This window comes from Protobothrops mucrosquamatus, unplaced genomic scaffold, assembly GCF_001527695.2.
Source record: "Protobothrops mucrosquamatus isolate PMUCROS unplaced genomic scaffold, P.Mucros_1.0 scaffold231, whole genome shotgun sequence".
Lineage (NCBI taxonomy): Eukaryota > Metazoa > Chordata > Lepidosauria > Squamata > Viperidae > Protobothrops > Protobothrops mucrosquamatus.
Genome location: NW_015386582.1, coordinates 730,109 through 753,956, shown reverse-complemented (window position 1 = coordinate 753,956; position 23,848 = coordinate 730,109). Strand labels below are relative to the sequence as shown.

The 23,848-nt window shown below is 37.4% G+C and overlaps 1 protein-coding gene across 3 annotated transcripts in view; it reads right to left on the bottom strand.

The window, feature by feature from the left end:
- Positions 1 to 20,227, bottom strand: part of ESRRB (estrogen related receptor beta) — a 47,053-nt gene extending 26,826 nt beyond the window's left edge. The window contains exons 1-2 of one of the 3 annotated variants that reach the window (XM_015814247.2): positions 19,818 to 20,227; positions 3,626 to 3,742 (exon numbers count right to left, since the gene is read on the bottom strand). In XM_015814247.2, the coding sequence (XP_015669733.1) occupies positions 3,626 to 3,742; positions 19,818 to 20,214 (514 nt within the window). In that variant the 5' untranslated portion in view covers positions 20,215 to 20,227. The remainder of the gene's footprint in view (positions 1 to 3,625; positions 3,743 to 19,817) is intronic. The other 2 variants (XM_015814245.1, XM_015814246.1) reach the window with 2 other exon arrangements.
- Positions 20,228 to 23,848: the final 3,621 nt, after the last annotated feature.

Here is a 23,848-nt window from a genome sequence, read left to right as displayed (position 1 = left end):
CAAACATACTGCCTGGATATCAGCAGAGCTTTCACTGAAATCAAATATCCTTCAGAAAACACATGGAAATCAAAGGGGGGGGGAGGAAACTCAGCAGGGACATTTGACAGACAGACAGTATTCTAGAATGGCAGTGTGCCACTGAAAGGGACTTAGGGAGAAAATAAGGGGGCGGGGTATAGTAATTGTTACCAAACAAAAATTTATTTTTTAACCAAGTGTCTTGATTACAAGCAGTGGCTATAGCAGAAGTGACTTTGGATTTCTGGTGGTTGCAGTACCCTATTCAACAACATAATATCTGTCTTGGTTTCTCTGGCCTTGATCTTCCCTCTGCCTTTGAAACTGCATGACAGCAGAGATTTAGCAGCTGAAGCATTTTTCTGCAATGGAAATGCTATCAATGGGAAAGCATTCCTTGATAAAATTTGGCCTGTAAGTTAGTGTTGAAGGCAACAGGACAATATATGGAATAGTGCAAGGTCTTTGCAAAAAGAACAGCTTTAAAGTCAAGGCTCAGCTCAAACCATTTTTAGCTGAATTTTTGTTCAGAATGCAGCCAACCTACTGTGTATTTATTTCCAATTCTGGAGCATCAGTCAGCAAAATCAGAGTTCTGGTTTTCATTCAGTTATTAGAGAGCAAGTAGGATCTCAATGAAACTTTTTCCACATACAGAGATGTGTCTTGTAGTATCCTTTAGATCTCCTTGTCTTTATGGATGGCAGGATGAAGGAGATTGTTCTGCAACGTATTTAGAAAGCACAAAATTGGGAAAGATTTCTATAGATCAAAATGGTGAAAATCCTCAACACTCAAACTCATATTGCTCTCATAATCTGTGTTCTGTTAACAGAAATATCTTTGGCAGCAAATTACTGGCTACAGCAACTGACCGCTATTCGTGAGACAGAACTATCAAGAGTATATTAATTAGATTGATTGTGTTGTATCCTATCTAATAGGTTTTACTGAATCTTAGCATGCTATTGAACTTGAGCATCTTTGAATCAAATGAAAAAAATATGAGCATTACATATATATATATATATATATGGAGATTTTGGAAAATTAAGGACATGCTTCTTTAGTAAGAATTGCAAGTTAAAGAGTTCGCCTTAAGACTAAGCGGTCCACCAAAGAGCACTAAGAGATGGATTGGAGAGGGAAACATTCTTTAAGACTTCCTGGTATAATAATTCCTTCTTCTCTACTTCTGCTTCATTTTCATTAAATTTCCCATAGGGCCTTGCAAATAGGTTATATCCAGCCTTTTTCAAAGAAAGGCTTTCCCAGATTATAGGATTTGGCTGCATTGTTCAGTATAAGCTGCCAAGAGACCATTGCATTCCCAGTGCCTGCTAACTGTTCAAAACTATTTAAGGTATTCAAAGTTTTCTAGCAACTCTCTCTCTCACCGAGGAAATATTCAGAGTAGCATTTTTCTTCATCAGTACTTTAGAAGTTCAAGATCACAAAAGAATGGCCTCAGCATAATACAGAAATATGAACTGAAAAAAAGAAATATGCATACATGACATTTGATCTCAGTTATCCATTAGTGTGTCTCCTGGTTTTATTAAAATAATAGCAGAATTTGTAAATATCTAGTGTCTTCCAATATGTTTTCCCTATTTCAAGCATGCTTCAAGGTCAAATTCTCCTGGCCAAAATCTGGAACCAATTTTTTTCCCCTCCAGGGTGATTTCTGAGAGCAAAACTGTATGTTCAGCAAAAAATACTTTATGCCACTTTGGACCATCTCTACAGATTTAAAGCCCCTGAAGGAATATTAACTATTTTTTTTTGTGTGAGAAGGATGATTAATTGTAGGTTACAAAACCAACATACTGAATACATGTGCTCTGGACTTATATCTCAGAATTTAAATAGGTAGTTTTCCACTTAAAATTTTAGATGTCTCAGTGAGTCTCTACTCTGCAGTGTAAAAATGGAAGCAATTGAGATGGTTCTATGCTCATACATCCTTTTAGTTATAGTGCATTGATTAGGGCTCTCTTAAAGAAAACAGCCACGATATCTGAGAAACCTATTGATTGTTCACTCTGTCCCTTCCTGCCTCTGTCTCTTATTCACTTTATGCATTGCTCTCCAAGCCCCAGTATCTACATCACAAGGGTAGCCTTTCATAGTCTTGAAGTGTCCCTTTGGAACCTTACTTTTTCCATTTTACCTGAAATATCAGCTTCCATTGACCCTATTTGCCAATGACAAACCTTATCTCCTGTATTTTCTCTTTGGGGATGTCAAAAATTATTCCTCAGTAAGCCAACAATATTATATAGATGATACATGGGTGGGACTGGAGGGCTGTGCTGAGAGTTGGATGTGTTATCAAGTATGAAAAATGTTGATTTCCACTGATGATCAACTGCCTGGATCTATTTTTTTAAAATAAATAATAACACCTAAGAATACCAATAGCTCCACTTTCCAAAATTTCCTGCAGTTTTTTACTGTCTGTCTTATGTGGGGAGATTGAAATAACCAACACCATCAAGCTATATTTCAAGTACTGTATTTCTGAATCGTAGAGGAACAGTTTTGTGAGAAGAGACAAATCTCCAGCTTTTAAAATACAAAAATGGTCTAGTTTCATTCTGATCTTTTTCCCCTTTCTGTCCAAGTACCCATTTACGTCAAATAAGAATGAAGACAGATACATATGGCAAGCAGAATCTAACTTCCCCTTCCCCCCCCCTTTTTTTTTTTAAAAGGGATGTCCTAATTATGTTTTTCATCTTAGTATTCTTCAGGGCAGTCCTAGATGCAATCTGAAACTTTCACCATATCTAGCACAGCCTAATTTGAATGGCTGCTACCTCTTCACTCATTGCATCTCGAAAGTAACAATACAGAGACTCAATCACTCTAACGTCATCCATCTTTTAACCTGTTTTCCTCTTTCACACCTGCTGCTGCAGATGAAGAAGCCCTGAGGACTCAATAGCTTGCATGCTGTATTCTGTGGAGGATTTAATAAAGGAATTGCCCTAATAATAAATGGGCAAGTGAAGGCTGTTTCACAAATGAGATCTTTGCCTGCTCATCAGAGAAACAGAATCTGTAGGAAAAAAGTTTTTTTTCCCCCCTCCATCTTCGTACAGCAAAACCAAGAAAATGAGTTGTCTGTGGTGGGTTTCTATATAGTATTTATTTATTTATTTTACTCATGGTGGTTTACAAAAATGTAACTTAAATAACCAAAATATAAATGCAAACAGCATGTCAGATTAAAAGAAGGGACAATATATGATGATGGTAAGCCAGAACACCATCAACACATATCTGCTGATGGCCTACATACACACACTCCCCTGGCCAAATATCATTTAATGTTGGGGTGAGTAAAAAGAAAATCAAGATGGTGGCTATGACTGAAATCCTGCAAACCACAATACTGTTTCAATAGTGCTGCTCAATCTTGACTTTTTTAAAAATCTCCCTAACTATTCCATTACCTAAAGACCTTCTATAGGATCCTCCACATTCTGAGGCAAGAGACGGTGAGATCAGATTAATGGAATTGTTCATTTTTCAGCCATTCTTCTTATTTTGTTTTGCTTTTATATTCAGACAGAAAGCACACTGCAGCCCACCTTACCTTCTTTCAGCATCCCCACTTTGAGGCATTTCATAAAACGACAGGCCTGACAGGACTTGCGCCTCCGTTTTGTGATTTCACACTCATTGGTAGCTGGACAACTATATTCAATGTTCCCTGTAAATAAGAAAAACAAACGTGAGGACAGATGTAAGCATGCCCTGAAAACAAATAGAAACTAGAACACTGATCAAAATCTTTCTGCTGGAATCAGAGGAATTAGAAGACTAGGAGCACCAATCTTCCCATGCTCCTTGGACCAATTCACTTTTTTGCCCTTTAAATATCTTAATGACAACATTGTCTTCTTTTTCTTCATTGTCCTATATTGGTCCCAATATGTCAAAATATAAGGGTATAAATAAAACATTGCATCTATTTATTTATTTATTTATTTATTTATTTATTTATCTTGGGATGGAACAATCCCAAATGGTGGGTGTGAATCCTGGTCATTTCCCAAGGGGGCTCCATTACCCCCTCTGAGCTGCTTTATGGTACATTAATATAAGGAAGGGTAACCAGCCCAAGGACAGCTTTGTAACAGAATAGGAGTTGCCACTTGAATCTCCTCCTCAGTCTCCAGTGGGAAATTGGCTGTATCACACTGATTCATAGTAAAAATGATTGAAGATACATAATTTCAATAAATAGTTCCATCTTTAAGACAGATGAAATAGTGGAACTATCAGGGCAATATTTTAGCTTCATTCTTCAGAATGACTTGGAAAGCGCATGTGAAGTGATGCAAAGCATGTTTCTATCCAAAGAGCATCCTTCTGCCCAAACATAATTAAGTCTAAAGCTGAACTATATATCTGGAGGCAAATATTTCTTTCCTTCTCTTGGACACATTCATACAAACACAATTACGTAAACGCAGTTTTAAATTTATCTTGGCTCTGATTAACTCTGGCAATCAAGACTATTTCACAGTAGTTTGCAAAAGCCCTTTGCATGGAATGAGGTTTGATGAGATTGATGGAGAAAGAAATGCCAGAGTTCTTGGGCAATCGAGAATTAATTTATCTTGCTTTCTTACCAAAATAAAAACATTGTGTGCACAGGCTAAAACTCAGCAAGGAAACAGCTGGGAAAACTAAAAGTATTTCCCCTTTTCATCATCTTAGTTTGTGGTGTTAGTGGCTTTTGAACAAAGCGTCCACCAGTGAACAGTCATTCCAAAGGAAACATCAAACAAATCAGCACAATTAAATCATATAAAAGATAAAAGAGATTTTAATGGGCTGCTCTAAAAACCATGTTTGCGGTCTAAAACCAAACTTGTGAATTTTCCTGCCATTGTTGTAAGATCCCTCTGATGGATCTGCCTTAACAATTTGGTAAAGAACACATCAAAAGGGAGGGATTCTGGGTTTATGAATGAAATGAAAAAGTATCTCCTGATTTGATCCATCAGAGCCGATTCTGACAGTCAGACAATTTTCAGACCTCCAGGCTGCTACTCTGTGAAATCTCCAGCAATGAAGCCCAACCAATCCCATTTCCTTCCCTTTGACTTCCTTTGCGCTGTCAGATTTTCTCATGAGGACCTGCACTTCCTCTTGGCATAAAATATAGGGTCTCACACCTGAATTCAAAAACAGTACAGTTATCAGAACAAGTACTGTGGCTGAATGAACTCATGACAAAATACTATTTATTGCATTCCCTTCAATATTAGTAACTGCAGCCTCCATTTCCTCCATTTGGTGTAGGAAAAAAATTCTCCACTCTACTTAGAGAGTGATTCTAGGAAGATGGAAACTATGTGTATAAAAGGAGGATCAACCTTCTGGATACCATTCTAGGCTGTAATATAACATTGGGAAAGATGACTTAGACTGAAAGTATCCAACCCTTGCTTCATGTAAGAATCCAAATTAAAGCACGCATGACAAGGATGGTCTAGATTCTTACATTCAGTGAAAATGAATCCACCACTCTCTCTGATGACATCTAATTACATATTAAACTGCTCCTAATGTTCAGAAGTATTTATCATTCAATTAGAATTAGTCTTGCAGTAACGTAAGATCATTATTTTCCAGTCAGTACTCTGGGATGATAGAGAACAACGCTTGATATTTAAGGAGTGCTTTGATAACCTCTCCCAGTCTTGTCTTTTAAAGGCTACACATTCCTAATCTCTTCAGTCTCAAATTGTATTTCTTGTTTTTGAAACCATATTACATTGTTAGTGCATATTCCATTTATAATTAGCTACTGTTCCGATACTATTTTCTCAAATACAATTATAATTATTGCTGAGGAAATAAAATGCAGAAACCCTGTTTCACCTCCTGAACTGGAATAGATTGTTGCAAGTGGAATGCTATTCTTCCTTATCCATCACTCACTTCTTTAAATTAATTTAAAGCTTTGCTTTGCTTTTTAAATACTTTATTACTTTACTTTCAGCTACTTTACTTTCCTCACATTCCTTCATTGCAGGCACTTTTCTCTCAACTCAGCAAACCTAACCTAATGGGAAAATGTCTGTCTTGGGTCCTGGATGGGTTAGCACTTCTCCATTTGAGATTGGTGAGGTCTTGGAGTTTTCCCAGAGTTGCAACTACAGCTTGAGCACAATTTGCAGTTATGGCTAGGAAGGCCTTCATGCAAGTTCATCTTGTGTGCTAGCTGAACTTGTTCCTGTACTGGGAAAGCCTCCAGTCACTTATGTCCTAATCACCCCATGGGGCTGTCCTTCAAGACCATCCAGAAACTTCAGTTGGTCCAGAATGCAGTGGCACAAGCAGTAATGGGCATACCCCTGCTCTATGAGCTGTACTAGCTACCAGTTAGCTTCCAGGTGCAATTCAGAGTGTTGATTACCACTTAAAAAGCCCTTTGTGGTATAAGGCCAGGCTATCTATCTCTGATATCTTTCTGCCTGTTTGATTAGACAAAGTTGGTATGTTTCATTGATCAAATAAATGTGACCCAGGAAGCAGGTTTTCTCTGTTTTTGGACCTTCTTGTTAATGTTCCTACCCTTTGAATCATATGTTCTTACCATCATTTCTGCTTTTCTATAATTCCGTATTATATTTATTGATGACACCCAGAATTATCATGGAGTTGTGTGATCTCGAAGGAAGAAAGGAAGGAAGGAAGGAAGGAAGGAAGGAAGGAAGGAAGGAAGGAAGGAAGGAAGGAAGGAAGGAAGAAAGGAAGGATTGGTTGGGGAAAAGTATTTTAAATGACAGTGTGCATAAGGTATGAAGGAGATTGTTGAAGTTTGTCAACAAAAGGGCTTTCCTGGGTGCCCCTTTCTACATTACTGCCATTTTAATTCCACAATTTCTAGAGCATTATGGGACATTTTACACATGGCTCCTAGCCACCTGACGTATGCCATATAATGGACTTAAAATGAATAAAGTAGTGGAAACTGAACAGTTTATAGTTGTTTCTAGCTCACATGGATTAGACTTCTCTTATCCAGCAAATACAAATAGTGATGACATGTAAATGAGCAAACATGGTTTTCCCCATTAAGATCGCTTTGATCTAAAGGGGGGAAAAATCTGTTTGGAAACAAGGATCAGTCATCGGTAACATGAGGTCATTCAAAAATCAGAGATCACTCTAGACCTTCTCCCTTCTCCTGCTGTATCAGGCGACCTTGGCGGGGTGGGGGGGATGCTCAGAAAGCTCACTGAGACCATGCGTTTGATCTTAGATTTGATGCTATACTGGGACAATGAGCAGTTGACTCTATAAAGATCGTCTGTGCAATCAAAACTGCTCCCCTCAGTCTTCCTTTCCAAAACAGGCATCAGAGAAAGGGGAATTAAACAAGCTAACAGATACAAATACCTCTCTGATACATTAGCAAATAGTAATTTTCATGAGTTCAAAGAAATAGCTTAAGAGGCTCATAGGAAATGGAAGCCTCAAGTGGTACAAAATGGCCCGAGAAATATTTTATTTTTGTATTTATTTATAACAAATTTAGCCTACTTTTCATTAAAATTAGTACCAAAGAAGATGCAATAAAACAAGCCAATAAAACCATATAAAATGTCATTAAAACAATTCAAAGGCATAATAAGACAACTGCAGCATCACACTAAATGATGCATCAGCATAAATTAATCCTTATGGTGAAATAATTAAATTTAGAAATGGCACGGTCTCTGCCCAGAGGTCTGCTGCCTAGAATGAGAGAAATATGTGTTTGTTGGAAGAGGGGATTGTGGATTTCTAAGGCAGGGAAGAAAACTGGAAGATTATGTTGCAAAGGAAGAGTCATGAATGTTGTGCAAATGCTTTGATGTAGGCCTGGTCAGATGTTGCCTTTTCACATACCTGCAAAGAGAGGTGCAACTTCTAAATTGCTTTCTTTTTACAAATATGAAAGTTAGCATATTGCAGGGTATGTAATTCTTACTCTTTCAGCAGTGAAGCATTAAATACAAAACTGAACTCTGCTAGAGAGAAGAACTGTGATAGACAGGATGAAGCCTCACAGATGATGATATCGACGTTAATATGAAAGAAGAGGAGGAAATGGGTCATTTGGATTGCCCCAAAACACTTTCACTTTCAAGTCAGGAGTCAGAACGATCAAACAAGGGTCCTCCACTGCAGCAGAGAGTGGTAAGGAGGGGCCTACCATATACTGTAACATTTCTGTCTTTTTAAAGGACAGACTCAAATGGATTGAAACGTGCAGCAATGGAGAGAAATATGATTTGATTAATTGACATAAGAAGTTAGGACCCACTTAGGATCATCACCCAGGAGCAGCTGTTTTCTCCATTGCCGAGCTGTATCCGACAGTCTTGCTGCTACTATAGATTTACATTCAGAATACAGAGATTGGTCTATATCCATCTGTTTCCATTCAGTCTACAATATGGCACTGCACAGTAATTTCAATAATCAGAGCAGTATTAAATATCTCTAAAAGCTGGAAACTGAAATGCAGGCTTGATCTCTAGTTAAGACTTGAACTGCAGTGGCAAGGCAATCAGTCCATTCAGCTGCAAGCTTATTTTTTTCAAGTTTGCAGCTGGATGGATTGCCTTGCCACTGCATTTCAATTTTGAATCTTTGCCTTTTTATATGCACAAAGAAGGTAGATTTTTTTTAAAAAAAACAAACACGTAAATTTGCCTTTTCCATATTCTTGCATTTTATCTTTCAGTTTATTTCTTTTTTTTTTTTTTTTTACAAATCTCAGAATGCAGTTCCTGCAAAGTATATTTAATGCGCAAGCAATTTCATACAGGAAAAGCTATGTCCAGTGATGTCATTATACAACTGGACATTGTTAGGTTATTACAAGGGTTAGAAATCTATGGATCTCCTAGTATATCTGAATTACAATTACAATTCCCAGCCCCTATTGCCACTGTCCATGGTTCCTGGAGCTGCTGGAAGTTGATGTTCAGCCATTCTACTGTTCCAAAACTACTTCTCCACCAGTAAACTAGTGGAATGTCCCTTCTCCACACTCTGCCTAATCCCAAGTCTGCTCCACACAGTGTGTGTGTGTGTGTGAGTGATTGTGTGTTGTGTGTGTGTGTGTGTGTGTGTGTGTGTGTGTGAGAGAGAGAGAGAGAGAGAGAGAGAGAGAGAGAGAGAGAGAGAGAGGAAGGGAGGAAGAGAGAGAGAAAGATTGCATGCATACACACACCCCAGATCTCACCAGCCAGTAAGTTGGAGCTTTTTTGTTTAAATATTGCTTTAAGTAATATTAATTAACCAGATTGTGACTTTTATACAATACACCTCATTCAAAAAGAAGAATCTAGACAAACGCTCAAAATATTAGTGTACATTAAGCAACCTTGTGTGTATTTATAAAGGCAAGATGCTGCAAGGTGGGCAAGGACATTTTATTTATGAATGGAAGTGGATCAACCTGTTTGTTAGGCTCCCCATAAGCACAGTTTCAAGAAAAAATGCACTTTTACCACTGCTATGTCAATTTATAAATTTAAGTCTGCACAACATTTATATCCATTTCTGTACATCCCCAATTCCCCCAATACATGCATTGTTGCAAGCAAATGTTCTGCATATATGCCTTACTATTATCTAATTCCATCATGTATGCATTTTATGATTGGGAAACTACAATGCAATAATTGTGAGCCAAAGGAAACGGCATTGTGGTTTGTATTCTGCAATTTTATATTAAGTTTACATTAAAAGAAAATAAATTTCTTTCCCATCCTTACTCTTATCTGAGGAAAAACCTACAAAAGCAGATGATGTATTCAACACAAGCAAGCAATTCCAGGACAAGATAAACTATTGTCTTCAAATATTTAACAAAGTGCTCTGCTCTGTTGTTATTTTATTTTTACCCCATCACAAAGTCTGTCAATTTCTTTTATGAGTCCTGGGCTGTCTGCCAGAAGAAAAGAGCTACTCACACCACCTTGCAATTTCTGTAAGTGCCTTGTGATAAAGTGATGAGATTAACTCATCAGGATTCCAGTAGCCTTCTTCTACCTGGCAGTCATGCTGTCACTTCAGTCACTGTGGACTAGGGGCAATCTGGCAGACAATGATGGAAAGAGCTCCAAGGTATCCTCAGCAACTAGAGGAGGAAGCAATGCATGCCAATGAGCAAGAAAAGATGCACGGATATTTGCAGGCTTACACTTGTCCATGAGAATATGCTCTCTGAAAGTGAGTTATTCCACTGTACCACATCTAATTGAATCAAACGAACATTTGCCAACAATGCTTGAGGATCCACAGAATGAAAGTGGAACCTAATCTAGGAAGAAGCTCTGAGCTTTTTCAGATACAGAAAGAAATAGGAATGTGTGACATTAGCCGCAGATTGCCTCCCATCGACCGGTACGCTCCCACAGAGCGGGCCTCCTCAGGGTGCCGTCGGCCAAACAGTGTCGGCTGGCGACCCCCAGGGGGAGGGCCTTCTCCGTGGGAGCCCCCACCCTGTGGAACGAACTCCCCCCAGAGATCCGGATTATTCCGGATCTCCCCTCCTTCCGCCGTGCCCTCAAGACATGGNATTGGCCTAGGGGGGGATTTTATAGGGATTTTAAAGGGATTTTATAATTTTAAATCTAATACAGGTCATTTAATATATATTTTAATTTGGCTTTTAGATATTTATTGTATTGTACTGTTTTTATTTACCTGTAAGCCGCCCTGAGTCCCTCGGGAGAAGGGCGGGGTATAAATGGGAATAATAAATAAATAAATAAATACGGCTCTTGAACTGAAAAATATGTGCCCAAAGCCCAGATTTCTGGATAAACAAAGGCAAATGTCTACCTTGACACACTACAGCCTCCAGAATTTTGGTAAACAAGGTAGGCAATCTCATGTAATAATTAGAGGTACCTTCTAGGACCCACTATAGACCTTATTCTACTTCTGCTTTTCCTTTCTCCTATCTCACCTCAGGTCAGACAGCTGGGACTATCTACTATTTTTATATTACTAGAGTAATATAAAATAGTACTATCTACTATTTTTATATTACAGTCCCTTTGGATATCAAAAGGTTTGATAAAAATGCTGAAAATAAATAAATTGTTCATATCCCACGACTGAAGTCTGTCATTTTTATTTCCCACGATTTTCTCAAATATAAATATAAGAAGATTACCGAATGACCATTGTAATGTATTAGTTCCTTCTGATTATAGAACGTTGTTGCATGTTATTAGGGACCATCTCCAATTCAAAATCCTTCATGGAAATCCTTAGAGGCAGCCCCAATGGGCAGTTTCCACATGCTTCTTTATTTTTATAGATCGTTTCCAAATGGTTTAACCAACTGGAATGCATCAAACAAGGAAATTTCATCAGATCAGTTTTTAGAAACTAGCTATTTAATAGTATTTATGCATAATCTCCAAATGGATTATACTCTTGAGGGTTTCCAAGATTTCATTCATAAGGTATTCTATTCCTTTGAAGTAATGATCTATTCTTCCAAATGGCTCACAGAAATCATAGGATTGAGACAAACAGCCTCAATGAGAATAATGAGAAACAATATACGCTCCATTATTGCTCAAAACTCTACTCAAACAAATGCCATATGCCCATGAATCTTGAAGAACTGTCCTTCCAAATAACTCCAAGGATTCCTGGTGACCATTTATGAGGACTGCATCATATTACTTCTCATTCTTTCAAGGAAAAACACAGTTCACAACCACTTAAAACACATCATAATATTGCAGTCAATAGATAAATCTGCCAGAAAATGTACCAACATTGGAGGACTTATCATGTTGGAAGCTACACCTGCACTAGCAGTAAAGCTATTACAGTACAATCACAATGGATTAATGACAAATTAAGAATGTTTTGTTCCATTCCCTAGACTTTGATTCAAAAGTCCTTCCTCTGTTGGGATTGAATAGTACATGGCTGCAGTTACACTAATGTACAGATATTTCTAATGTAATTCAGAAACTATTACTTGAAAGTAATTGTTCATTAAGTTCAGGAGAATTTCCATTATTTGATAGACATTACTGCCTGAATTCAAGATTAATACATCTATCATTTGTATCCAGTTTTGAAAAAGCAATAGGTACTAAGATTAAATGTAAACCTTCAGACTATCTGGTGCTCTTATCTTACAGGTTTATTAAAGTAATAATTGAAAGCATGGGAATCCACTGTGAACATCTTCTCGGAAGTTGCTTTGTCTAAAATCACTTTCACAACAAAATGCTGAACTTTGATGCACAATAACAGGCAAGACTAAGTGGTAAAGTTGTCACGGGCTCTGAAAAAAATCTATGCACAATTGTGTGTAACAAAACATGATTATGCTCTTATTCTAAATGGGAAAAGTGGCTGTGTTAATCAAAATTCTTCATTAGAACTTTCCCATCACTTTTAAGAAGCTACATGAGGATAAAATTTGTTATTGGAGCAGTTGCCCTGGGAGGAGTTAAGGTTTTCTGCTCTACTAACCTGGTTTAAACTTTTATACTCCAAGCACCACTATGCAATAGGAAAAAGAAAAACAGGGAAAAGTATATGTTTGCAATTGTAATTGCTTTCCTGGTAGTTAATAGCATTGTCAAAAGGAAGGATTTAGATCATGGAAATGGAGCAAGGGGGCATTAAAAACATCTGCATCTGCTTATCAAATAAATAGACAGTCAGAAGAACCAAACAAAAACTGTCTGCTTTGGCACCCAACAAATTAGGCAATTGATTATAATTAAAACTTTCTCATTAATCTCCTATTGCTCTCACCCAAGGATGGAGGGCCAGTTATTAGACTTGTTCCAACGTAGCTAATAGCTTTCAAAGAAAAGGATATGAGTTGAGAAAATCTGGATGATCATCATCCGTCAAAGATGTCACGTCTATAACTGATTATTTTTAAAGCCCCATGTGGTTCATAGGCAGCTAGGTGAGAAGCCATAAGGATTAGTCCTGGGCCTGGTACTCTCTGACATTTTTATTCATGACTTGGAGAAAAAGGTGAAGAGAATGCTGGTCCAAATTTTCAGGTGAAAGAAAACTAGGTGGAATAGTATATGTCCTTGAAGGCAAAATTCAGCATGCTATTCCTCTGCTACAAAAGTCAGCTAAAGTTTTAGAATGAAATTTAATAGAGACAAGTGCAAAGTTCCTCAGAGGAAAATCAAATGGACATATATAAGATTAAGCATACAAGGTTTGATAATAATATGCATGAGATACTTGAATTCAATTTGATCTAAGCATTAATAGGTGCAAATGCGAATTTAGATTGCATCAACAGAAATATAAGTTCTATATAAATGGCAGAAAGTAATAGTTCTAGATTACCAAGCGTTGATCAGTCTCATCTTGGGGCACTTTCCTCAGCTCTGAGCACTACATTCTAGAATTTATGCAAATTGGAACAATTACAAAGCACAGCCATGTGGAAAATCAGAGGATCATAAAGCAAATCCTATGACAGTGATGGCGAACCTTTTAGACACCAAGTGCCCAAACTGCAACCCAAAACCCACTTATGCATCGTCGGGTGCCGGGTGTGGCTGGGTGTGGCCAATTGGTTGGGTGTGGCCCATTGGGTGGGCATGGCTGCGGTGATAACGGCAGACTGGGTGGGACTAAAAAGTTCAATCAATCAATTCCAACTTTGCAAGATCTTTTTTTTCCCGCAAGAAGTTGAAATTGACTGATTGATTGAACCTTTTTTTTTTTTTGCACACGGCGGCGGAGGCCTAAAGCGAAAAGGTTTTATAAATCCCAGCTGAAGGCCTAGGACTGGGGCGATGGCGTGTATGCCCACAGAGAGGGCTCTGAGTGCCGCCTCTGGCACCCGTGCCATAGGTTCGCCACCACTGTCCTATGAGGTGAGGTTAAGAGAACTGCTATGTTTGCCCACTCCTGGGTGGAGATATAATAGCACTTTCCAAATGCACAGAGAAAAAAGTATTACCCCACAGTGCAGGACTATGGAATAACAGATGCCGCTACAGAGAGGCAGATTTTGATTTAATATTAGGAGAATGACACAGTGGCTGAAGATTGGGAAAGGTCAATCTATACTGCAATGCCATAACAAGGAAACTTAACAATATAATATTGCATATTTGTATGCAAACAATATAACATTCTTATAATTTCACATGCTAGCAAAATAATGCTTAGGATCATTCATCACAATTTAGAGTCCTACATGGAAAAGAGATGCCAGACATTCAAACTGGCCTTAGAAAAGGCTGGAGAACCCAAGATATTATTGGGGATGCATGCAGTATAATCGAGAAAGCCAAAGAATACTAAAAGGAAGTCATGACATAGTTAATTGATGGTAGATAGAAAGGCCTCTCATTGTGTTGATCACATCAAACTGAAATGTGCTCAGAAAAATGGGAATCTCAGAACATCTTATTGTCCTCGTGAGAAACTTATATACAGGTCAGGAAGCCACAGTATGAACAAAACATGGTGAAACAGACCGGCTTGAGGATGGCAAATGCCTGTGATAAGGCATTTCCCTTTATTTATTTAATCTATATGCCAACTATATATTAAGGGAAGGTGGATGGGAAAAGCAGCAGACACTTGCATGTGTGTGCGCAGCTCCATGTGCATGAATGGTGGCCCTTTACAAAATGCAAAATACTCTTATTTTAGACTCTTGTCAGTTTTGCAAAACTATAGATAAGGGGCATGTTGTAATACATTGAGTCTAGATAAGATTCAGGTTAGTTTAGCAGTTAAGGCATCAGGTTAGAAACCAAGAGACTCAGAGTTCTGGTCCTGCTTTAGGCATCAAACCAGCTAAGTGACCTTGGGCCAGTCACTCTTTCTCAGCCTTAGGAAGTAGGCAATGGCAAATCATTTCTGAAACCTTGCCAAGAAAACAGCAGGGACTTGTCCAAACAGCCACCAGGAGTCAACACTAATTCGAAGGGACAAAAAAAAAGTCTGTATGTACAATATTGATATGCACACATATTGAAAAATGAAGCAGATATACTTTTGTAGTTTGAAATGTATTGATTAGAAAACTGACAGAATAGCAGATTAATGACTACAGTTTACCACATTATATTACTATAATAAGGTCAATAAAATGCAGCGATTTTTGCAGCAAGGCCATTCTCTGAATTGAAGATTTAAGCTTTATAGCACTTTTCAGGTACATGCCCTTATAACTTTTTATAATTTTTCTTTTGATGTAAGATCAATATTCTTCCTATATTATAGAAGGGAAACTGAGTGTGATCTGTACAAGTCAGCTCAGCTGGAACAAATTCAGTGTTTTTCTGTTGGATTATATTTTACATGTTTGATGTGTGCATAAGAATAAAAAGCAGCTAGAAAGTCAAACAAAATGTCATATTTCTTCAACATATGGTTTTCACTAGTGATTAGTTACTGCTGACAGTTTCAACATCAATAGGATATAAAGAAAAGAAATCCATCCATTTAAGAGATTTAGTACAATAATTGCATTACGTGATATAATTAAAAATGATTACCATCATTTTCCGTAAAAAAAAAGAAGTGGCATTTGAATGTCTAATTATTTATCTGGATCTAAGAATAACTGTTTACAATAATTCCTAGGCAGCTGACCAGTAGTTAACTTACTGCAATGTTTACAGAAAGACTAAAAACAATCAAGATGGCAAGCCTGTAAAGGACTAAGTTTGTGGACTTCTGGTTTTGCATCGCGGCAAGACGGACGCAGGATGGCAGAGCTCTGCCTTCCGTGCCTGATTTCGCCCTGCTGGGGGCCCTAAAATGGGCCTAAAGTCACCCCGAAGAGGCGATGAACAAAGAGGGGTGTCTTGTTGATCACGGAGAGATGGCGTTCTTTCCATTTGATCTGAGAAAAACCCTCCACCGGCAGGGGAAAGACGCTACATTCCTGTGGCCAGCCATTAGCTGCTGACAACCAAAGAAGAAAAGCACCAATTAACACATTGTAAACAGCATGTTTGGAACTGCGTGAGAATATTGATCCTTTCTTTACTATTTTACAATTGAATTTCTTGGGAAAGGCTCTCAAAAAGCTAAAAACCTCCAAATATGAACGGAAGCAGCGTTTTAATTTTTATGGGGGACAAAAATACACAATACTGAAATGGAAGTAACATAAAGCTACAGTTTTGATAAATTTGAGAACTGAGATAATTGTTAAGATTTGCTCTTTGGAAAAAAAACATATTGAGGTGAAATGTAAGAAATCAATCCTTTGTCTTAAGAGTGGAAAATGGACTTTAAATGATATCTGGTGGTGGATTTGAGTACAGCACTATAACTAACTTCCTGGCTGCTTTGTGACTCCTAGCTTAAGGGAGAACAGCTGGCAGTAAAGGAAAATATTTTGGCATACTTATCACTTTGACCTTTTGGGACTATAAATACCTACTGATCTTGGACTTTTAATCTCAAGAGCTTGTGGGAGAAAAAGAAAAATTTGAACTTTGAGTACATCTGGCTGGGAGAGATTTTTGAACTGTTTTCAGGGAGGTTGAACATTTTAAACACTTTGAACATTGTGGATTACAATCATGCCTGACTGAGAATTTTTGGATGCCTGAGACAAAGGACCTGTATTCTGGAACCTATTGGATTACAAAGGCTATATATAAAGACCAGAAAACTAGAGGAAACTTTGTTCTACTCTTACTGAAATTGGTGATATTAGAGGATCTCCAGGAATGATGCCTCAAGAAAAAAAACAAAAAGGAAGGAAGGAAATATACTCTATGCTACAACTAATTCACCAAACAATTGTTGCATACAAAGAGGACATTAAAAAATCATAATGAGACTAAAAATAATCTAGATAATATAAATGAGCAAATCTCCAAATTAAATCTACAACTAGAAAGTTCCCAGACAACAACCACAAAGTATGAACAAATAAACCAGAAATCAGAAGATGAAGCAGAGGAAATGGACCTAGAGACGGAAGAGACAAAAGAAGAGAAATATAAACTACCATATACAAATAAAATACTGCAAGACTTACCCATAACAATGAAAATGCAAAAGACCTTTTACCCCTTAAGTCTGCAAAATACGCCTGATGACAAGGAAGAAGATTTTTAAAAAGAGAATATAGAGCTGTCAGGGGAAATGTTACAACTTGGGAGACAAAAAATGAAAAGAGAAATTGAGGGAGAAGGAAAGTGGGAGTTGCTTAAGGAATATAAATAGGCGGAATTCCCCCCCAAAAAATACCCTACCTAAATTGTCTTCCTCATGCCAAGCAATTTTCACAAAAATAGAAAGAAAATTCCTGGGCAATTCAATTGCCTTGGCTTAGAAAGCTACTTGGCAAAAAAAAGAAAGCGAGAGTTAGATTTAAAAAATAGAAGATTTGATCTATTAGAGGGGGCATTATATGTTTAAATACTTGTTTGAATATGATTAAAAGAACGGATGACCCTTAGATATAATTAGGCTTTAGAATGAAAGATATGTTTTAGAATTAAAATAGCATTTTTTTTATATGCGAAATATGAAAATAAGAGGAAGGTGGGTATGAATAATTTTTAGCAATATATAAATGTAATTAATATTGAGAAAATCATAACTGACAAAGATATTTCAACTATTGAAGGGAAATCAAACTTTAACAAGAGCATAAAAAACAGGAGATTGATTTAGGAATTGATATTATTATTTGTATAATATTAGTAAAATATGAAGAAGATGTTTATATCTAACTTTGTATATATCAACAGTACCAATAATTGTAACTGTGTAATGAGGGGAAAATGGAAAAAATATGGGGAAGAAAGGAGGATCGGGGGAAAAATACTGGATTGTGAAGTACGGAATAGATTTATATTGAAGTTAATGTTAAATATGTGAACCCAGACAACATGTTGTTTACTAAGCACTAAAGATTGTAATTCTTAAAAATTAATAAAACATTTTTTAAAGGAATAAGTTTGTGGCCTTGAGGAAAGAGAAGGAAAGATTCTGTCTTGGAAACAATCAGACAAGAAGGGCAGGAGAGTGCAATCACTTTAATGGTTACAGAAAGAATCTGAGGTAGGGCCTGCCCTAATGGATCAGGCAGTTAAAACTGGTGGGAAGTTTGTACTTACAAACTCAATGTCAGCCTCTCCAGGAAAAGAACTAGAGCAGCTCTAGTCCTTTATTGTATGGCTACATTAACAGAATCTTTCTGCCCCTTTTGCCTGATTGTTCCCTAGGCAGCATCTCGCCTTCTTTTTGCTCAAGACCACTAATGCATTCCATTACATGCGATCAAAACTTCGCCCTTTTTTTTGCATTCATTGCAACACAATTAAAAGAGGATAGAGTTTTGTGGCTGTCATCTTCACATTTTTGATTCCCTCCTCCAGAATGCCTATTACATGTTGCTCTTGAAATGTCAATATTAATCTGCAAAAATATTACCAATTTCTTGGCTTGGTACGAGCTTCATAGCTCAAAAATATGTTGGTAGTTTAATACCATAAAAAGTGTATTCATTTTCAAAAGCAGAAAATGTTATTAGTAGTCTAAGAATGTTTCTCTCTTTCTTAGAGAAGCAACAATAACTGAATGAGAGAGTGCTTGAATCTGCAGGATGAAAACTTAATTCAACTCTCACATTGATAAGAAGAGAGTTAAACATCTACTTCTGAGGGAGAAACATTTAGCGACATCTTTGACACTCAGTAGATTTGTATTTGAGCTATGGTGGAACAGTGGTTAGAATGCAATATTTCAGGCTGACTCTGCTGACTGCCAGGAGTTCAATCCAGACTGGCTCAAGGGTGATTCAACCTTCCATCCTTCCGAGGTCAGTAAAATGAGGACCCAGATTGTTGGGGGCAATATGCTGACTCCGTAAACCACTTAGAGAGGGCTGTAAAGCACTATGAAGCGGTATATAAGTCTAAGTGCTATTGCTATTGCTATGAACTATCATCCCCAAACATGCTGACTGGAGAATTCTGGGAGTTGAGGTTCACAAGTCTTAAAGTTGCCCAGTTGGACACCTCTGATTTAAATACTCAAAATTTGCAAATTCTACTTACTTTAGAAATAAGTAGAAGTAAGCCCAATAGCTTAGAGAGTTCTCTACATCCCATTCTGGAAGGTGCTGCACCATCTCAATTGGCTGAATACATCTTCCACGCACAAAAACAGGCAGTTCTTCTGCTCTGACAGAGTAAAGCTACTCTTGTATTACTTCCAAATTTTGGAATGCTTTTACTTCCATTACTGATTCTCACCCTTAATGTTTTGAATGGGATGTAACACAGATCTCTTTAACTCAGTCTTTTATAACCGCCAGCATTCTTTTTCCAATTATAGCCATGGCTCAAACTATTTTAACTGTGAAAATAACTTTTTTTCTAAAACACATTAGATTATGTGAATGAGGTAGCAAGCATAGAAATCATATAATCTGACTTACTCAAGAGTTGCAAAAACTAAAATAATATTGACAGCTAGGATTTAGCAAATTCACTTAGGGTTTTGTGGCAAATTATAAGATGACAAGAAAAAAGTTGCTAAGATTAGTAAAACATACTGACTATTAAGCCTTTATTGTGATCCTCTGCTGTCTAAATTCTGTTAAGTTGCTCACCTTTCAGCTCTAATCTCTCCTGAATATTCAAAATATTTAGCCATCATCAGCTCCAAGATAAAACCCTATAATGAATTCTGTCTGTCAACCAACAAAACAGTGTTTGAAATAACCATTTCATTTGCCTTTGCTCTCACCGGCCTCCTACCTTGAATTGTTCGTTTGAAGAAGGCTTTGCATGCTTCACAAGAGGCCACTCCATAGTGATATCCAGATGCAATGTCCCCACACACTAAACATAGCCTTTTCGGGATGGCATTGAGCATATATTCACATTTAGTGGGTGAATCTTCCATAATAGCACTGGCACAGTCGTCATATCGCTTGCGGCAAGGCCCACCACCAATCCCTGCACTGCCAAACATGGGTGGTGAGTCCAGGCCATTAGAATGGGCACCTATAGCGATGCCATAACCACCACTGGCATCAGATGAGCCACTAGGACTGTGATGGCTAATGGCGTCGATTCCAGAGGATGGACTGGATGGCTCAGTCTTGATGAAAGATCCACAGCTGGAGGTCAAGTGCCGCTCATCCGTGGACATTCTGCCTAGTAGCCTGTGGGTTGCAAGAACAGAAAAGAAACCCATTAGCTGAGGGAAACATCCTACCTAGTTCAGATAGATCCCATTCTGGCTACTGAATAATGCAATCACTACCAGCACTACTTTTCCGATAAAGCCCAGATAACTTGTGTTAAATCTATGGAATGGGGAGCAAAAATGGAATCAGTTACACTTGTAAGTTGAACAGCAATGTATATTAGATTTATAAATAAATACATTTTAAATACAATAAAACTGAGGCACTGAAATTTAATTTAATTTCCTTAGACTTCCTCAACCAATATATAACCAAAATGTAGTTATCCCTCAAAATTTGCAATACTGCAATTTATAGAATGTTCCTCTAAAAACAATATTTGTTAAAAAGAACAATATACAAAATTGAACTGGGAAAAAATGGCTTGAAAAAAATTAATTGTGCTAAATAATAAAAGCATGCTAAATGCACATGAACATTTGTATAAAAAACAATAATAATAATAATAATAATAATAATAATAATAATAATAATAATAATCACAAATTAATATGGAAATATGATAGAAAAATATCCGTAAAACTAAAAGAAAGGAAATTAACAGGTACATTTGACTTTGGCTTTTTGAATGAGGTAAGATAGTTCTAGGGGGAAAAATGCATCCTTAACTATAACACCAAGTTATATATGTGAGTTTATAACCAAGGCATCACATAATTTTTTTTCAGTTTCTTCTCAATGAATCCCTTTCTATGTTTTTACAATACTACAATATGATCCTAGATATTTATTCTTTTCTTCTGTTACATCTTTTTAGAAATACTATACACATATAGCCAGGAAAATAAGCTGGTAAATTTTTAAGGACAGTGCAGACATAGCATCAGATGTGTGGCTTTAGGAAGTGGTTGCATGGGACTTAGACAGTGATGACTTCAACTTTTGCCCATATTCAGCAAACATCCCTGACATCACTGTGGTATATATACTGCAATAAGATTTGAGATTTCTGCTAGCTGCATCCATCTTTGTAAGTTCCATAGGAATCATTTTCTGACTAATTAGCATGATTAGTGCTTTAAGAGCTTCATCCCAATTTTTAAAAGCCAGAGCAATGAATCATCATCACACTAGTCCTGCATGCAGATAATTTTCACGAAATCATATTGGAAAGCCAATCAGAAGCCTCTTTCCAACTTTTTGAAGTTCTGATTATAGTAAGAATGGAAACAAAACAAATGCACAGGTCTTCTCCACAACGGAGGCATACATGCAGTGTTTAGGGACTTATTTTAAAAAGGGGGAAATGATAGAAGATTACAAAATAAAGAATACTGAGGAGAGAATTAATAGGGGAAAGTATACCCCTCCGTTGGAACACTAAAATCCATGCAGTGGTTCACTATATGATGTACACTCAGGGCAGACAAAATTCCATGAGGCTGATACAGAAGACAAGGAAAAGAAGATGATTTCCTCAATTTTGCTGACCTTCCATCACCCTGTCAATTCCATCAGTTGGTTTTATAATAATGTAATTTATCTGTTGATCTTTTTTTCCCCTCTCCCCATCCATTTTTTTCTTTTATGTGAGGTTTTTCAGACTGTAACTTTGTACAGAGGCACTTCTTTCTATTTTTCACTTTTAAAAAATAATTGTCCAGTAAGCCCTTCTAAGAGCCTGTTTCACTGAAGACTGGAATAAAAACGCCATTAAGTAAGGGAATAAAGAAAATGGAAGAACCCATACAAAATGAACCTACTGAATTCATTTTCCTGAAATGCTGTGGTCCCTGGATGAGAGTTTTACGATTTATCAAGAATTATTAGACTAAATATAAATATATAAATAGCTAAATAAAGCCTCCATGTTCAGAAGAAGTATTACTGTAAAAATGGATGCAAGAGACCAATAACAATGGAGACCCTTTGTCTTCTTACAGTGCATCCTGATGCATGATAAATAATCCTTGTAAAGCTCTTACACTTTCATGTCCATCCTGCAAGGTTCATATTCCATATACCCATCATTCTAATAAAACTGCCAGGTTTTTTTTAAAGTGAAACACCATCCCATATTTGCTTTTTTGCTGGACACACGTAAAATGAATGTAAGTATAAGGAAGGCACATAAAATCCAATATCACTCAGTAAGACAAGGATGACAGGTCTTTTTATCAAGGTTACATCCACAACGAAACAGCATTTTCCTTGGGACTGTTTATTTAAGCAAAGATGTTAAATGACAGAGATTTTGATCCGGCTCTCCTAGTAACCGATGAAGGCATCTCCGTAGCTATTTCTGGGATAGGTTTGCAAAATCTAAGCATGACACCTTTCATCCTTCCTTTCTCTTCTTTCTTTCCTTTAATTATTTTCATGGCTGTTCTCTGGATCCCCTCTAAACTGTCTCAGGAACAGGGATGTACCTAGACAAGAATACCGAAACTGAAATACAGATGGATTACTCAGGGGAAAAGAGAGTCTGCTTCCTAAATATGATGTTTGAACTATTACTTATATAGTTGTCCCACCACTTGCTCACTAAGACTCTTATCAGGTTGCATACTGATATCATTTCTATCCCCTCAGATTTCTCTAGCACAGCATATTAGCCACTTTATTCTATTAGCTGTTGCAATACTTCCTGCTACTTTCAAACTCATGGCTACTGGCAGAACGTCTAGGCGGTCCTAAAAGCTTCTTGGGCACAAACGTCTCCTTCCCTAATGCGACAAACACAAGGTGCTCCTGAGACACCCAGGAGAACTCTAGTTGGTTGGGAAATCATGTGACTCCAATGCAGACGCAGTTATGTGCGTGACACTTTGGATTCTAAATGCATCTCTTGTAAAATTCTGCCTCCATCCGGAATTTCCTTCTTCCCCAAGCCCACCTGTATATTTCCATCACTGAGTATTTCCTCTTAAAAGCAGGAAATGTTATCTGTAGGCTTAGTTTACAAAAAGGCAGCAAAAGGATGGATTTACCATTTTAAAAAGTTTAGTACGCAAATGCAGCCTGGAATTTTTTAAAATGAATAAATATAAATGACACATTTTATACTGGCTGTCAGCATTAACTGAAAACACAACCAAATGAGTTAATTCTATTTTATTGTAGGGTTATTGTTGTGTTTTCGGTTCGCGAGCAATTGACGAAGACGCATGGTGAAAACAATAGCTCTTTATTTCTCTCTCCTACAACCAAGCAAACAGCAAAAGGCACGCAGGCCTTTTATAGTGCTTGAAACCCGGATAGTGTGAACCAATAGGAATTTAGCCTTTTCACGCCTTGCACATGCGCACAAGGCTGGCACCACTCTGTCTGGTCCCGGGCAGCTTTTGGGATTGCCCGGGACCATTTGCAACAATTCTGAGCCTGCAGTCAGCTCTTGCAGGCTCAGAACACAACAGTTATATTAACAGAATCTTGCAAGTCCGAGAGTACAATTTTCCTCCCATCTCCTTTACCCCCAAGAAATTAGGGAGGGTCCCTTCTGAGCCTCTTGTTCACCCACTGTCCAGCTAGGGAATATGCTACTTCTTATCTGACCATTCCCTGTGCAGGAATTCTGGACCCAATCTCCCAAAGTCGTATCCATATATCATTACACTGTTTCCGGCAGTTAAGAAA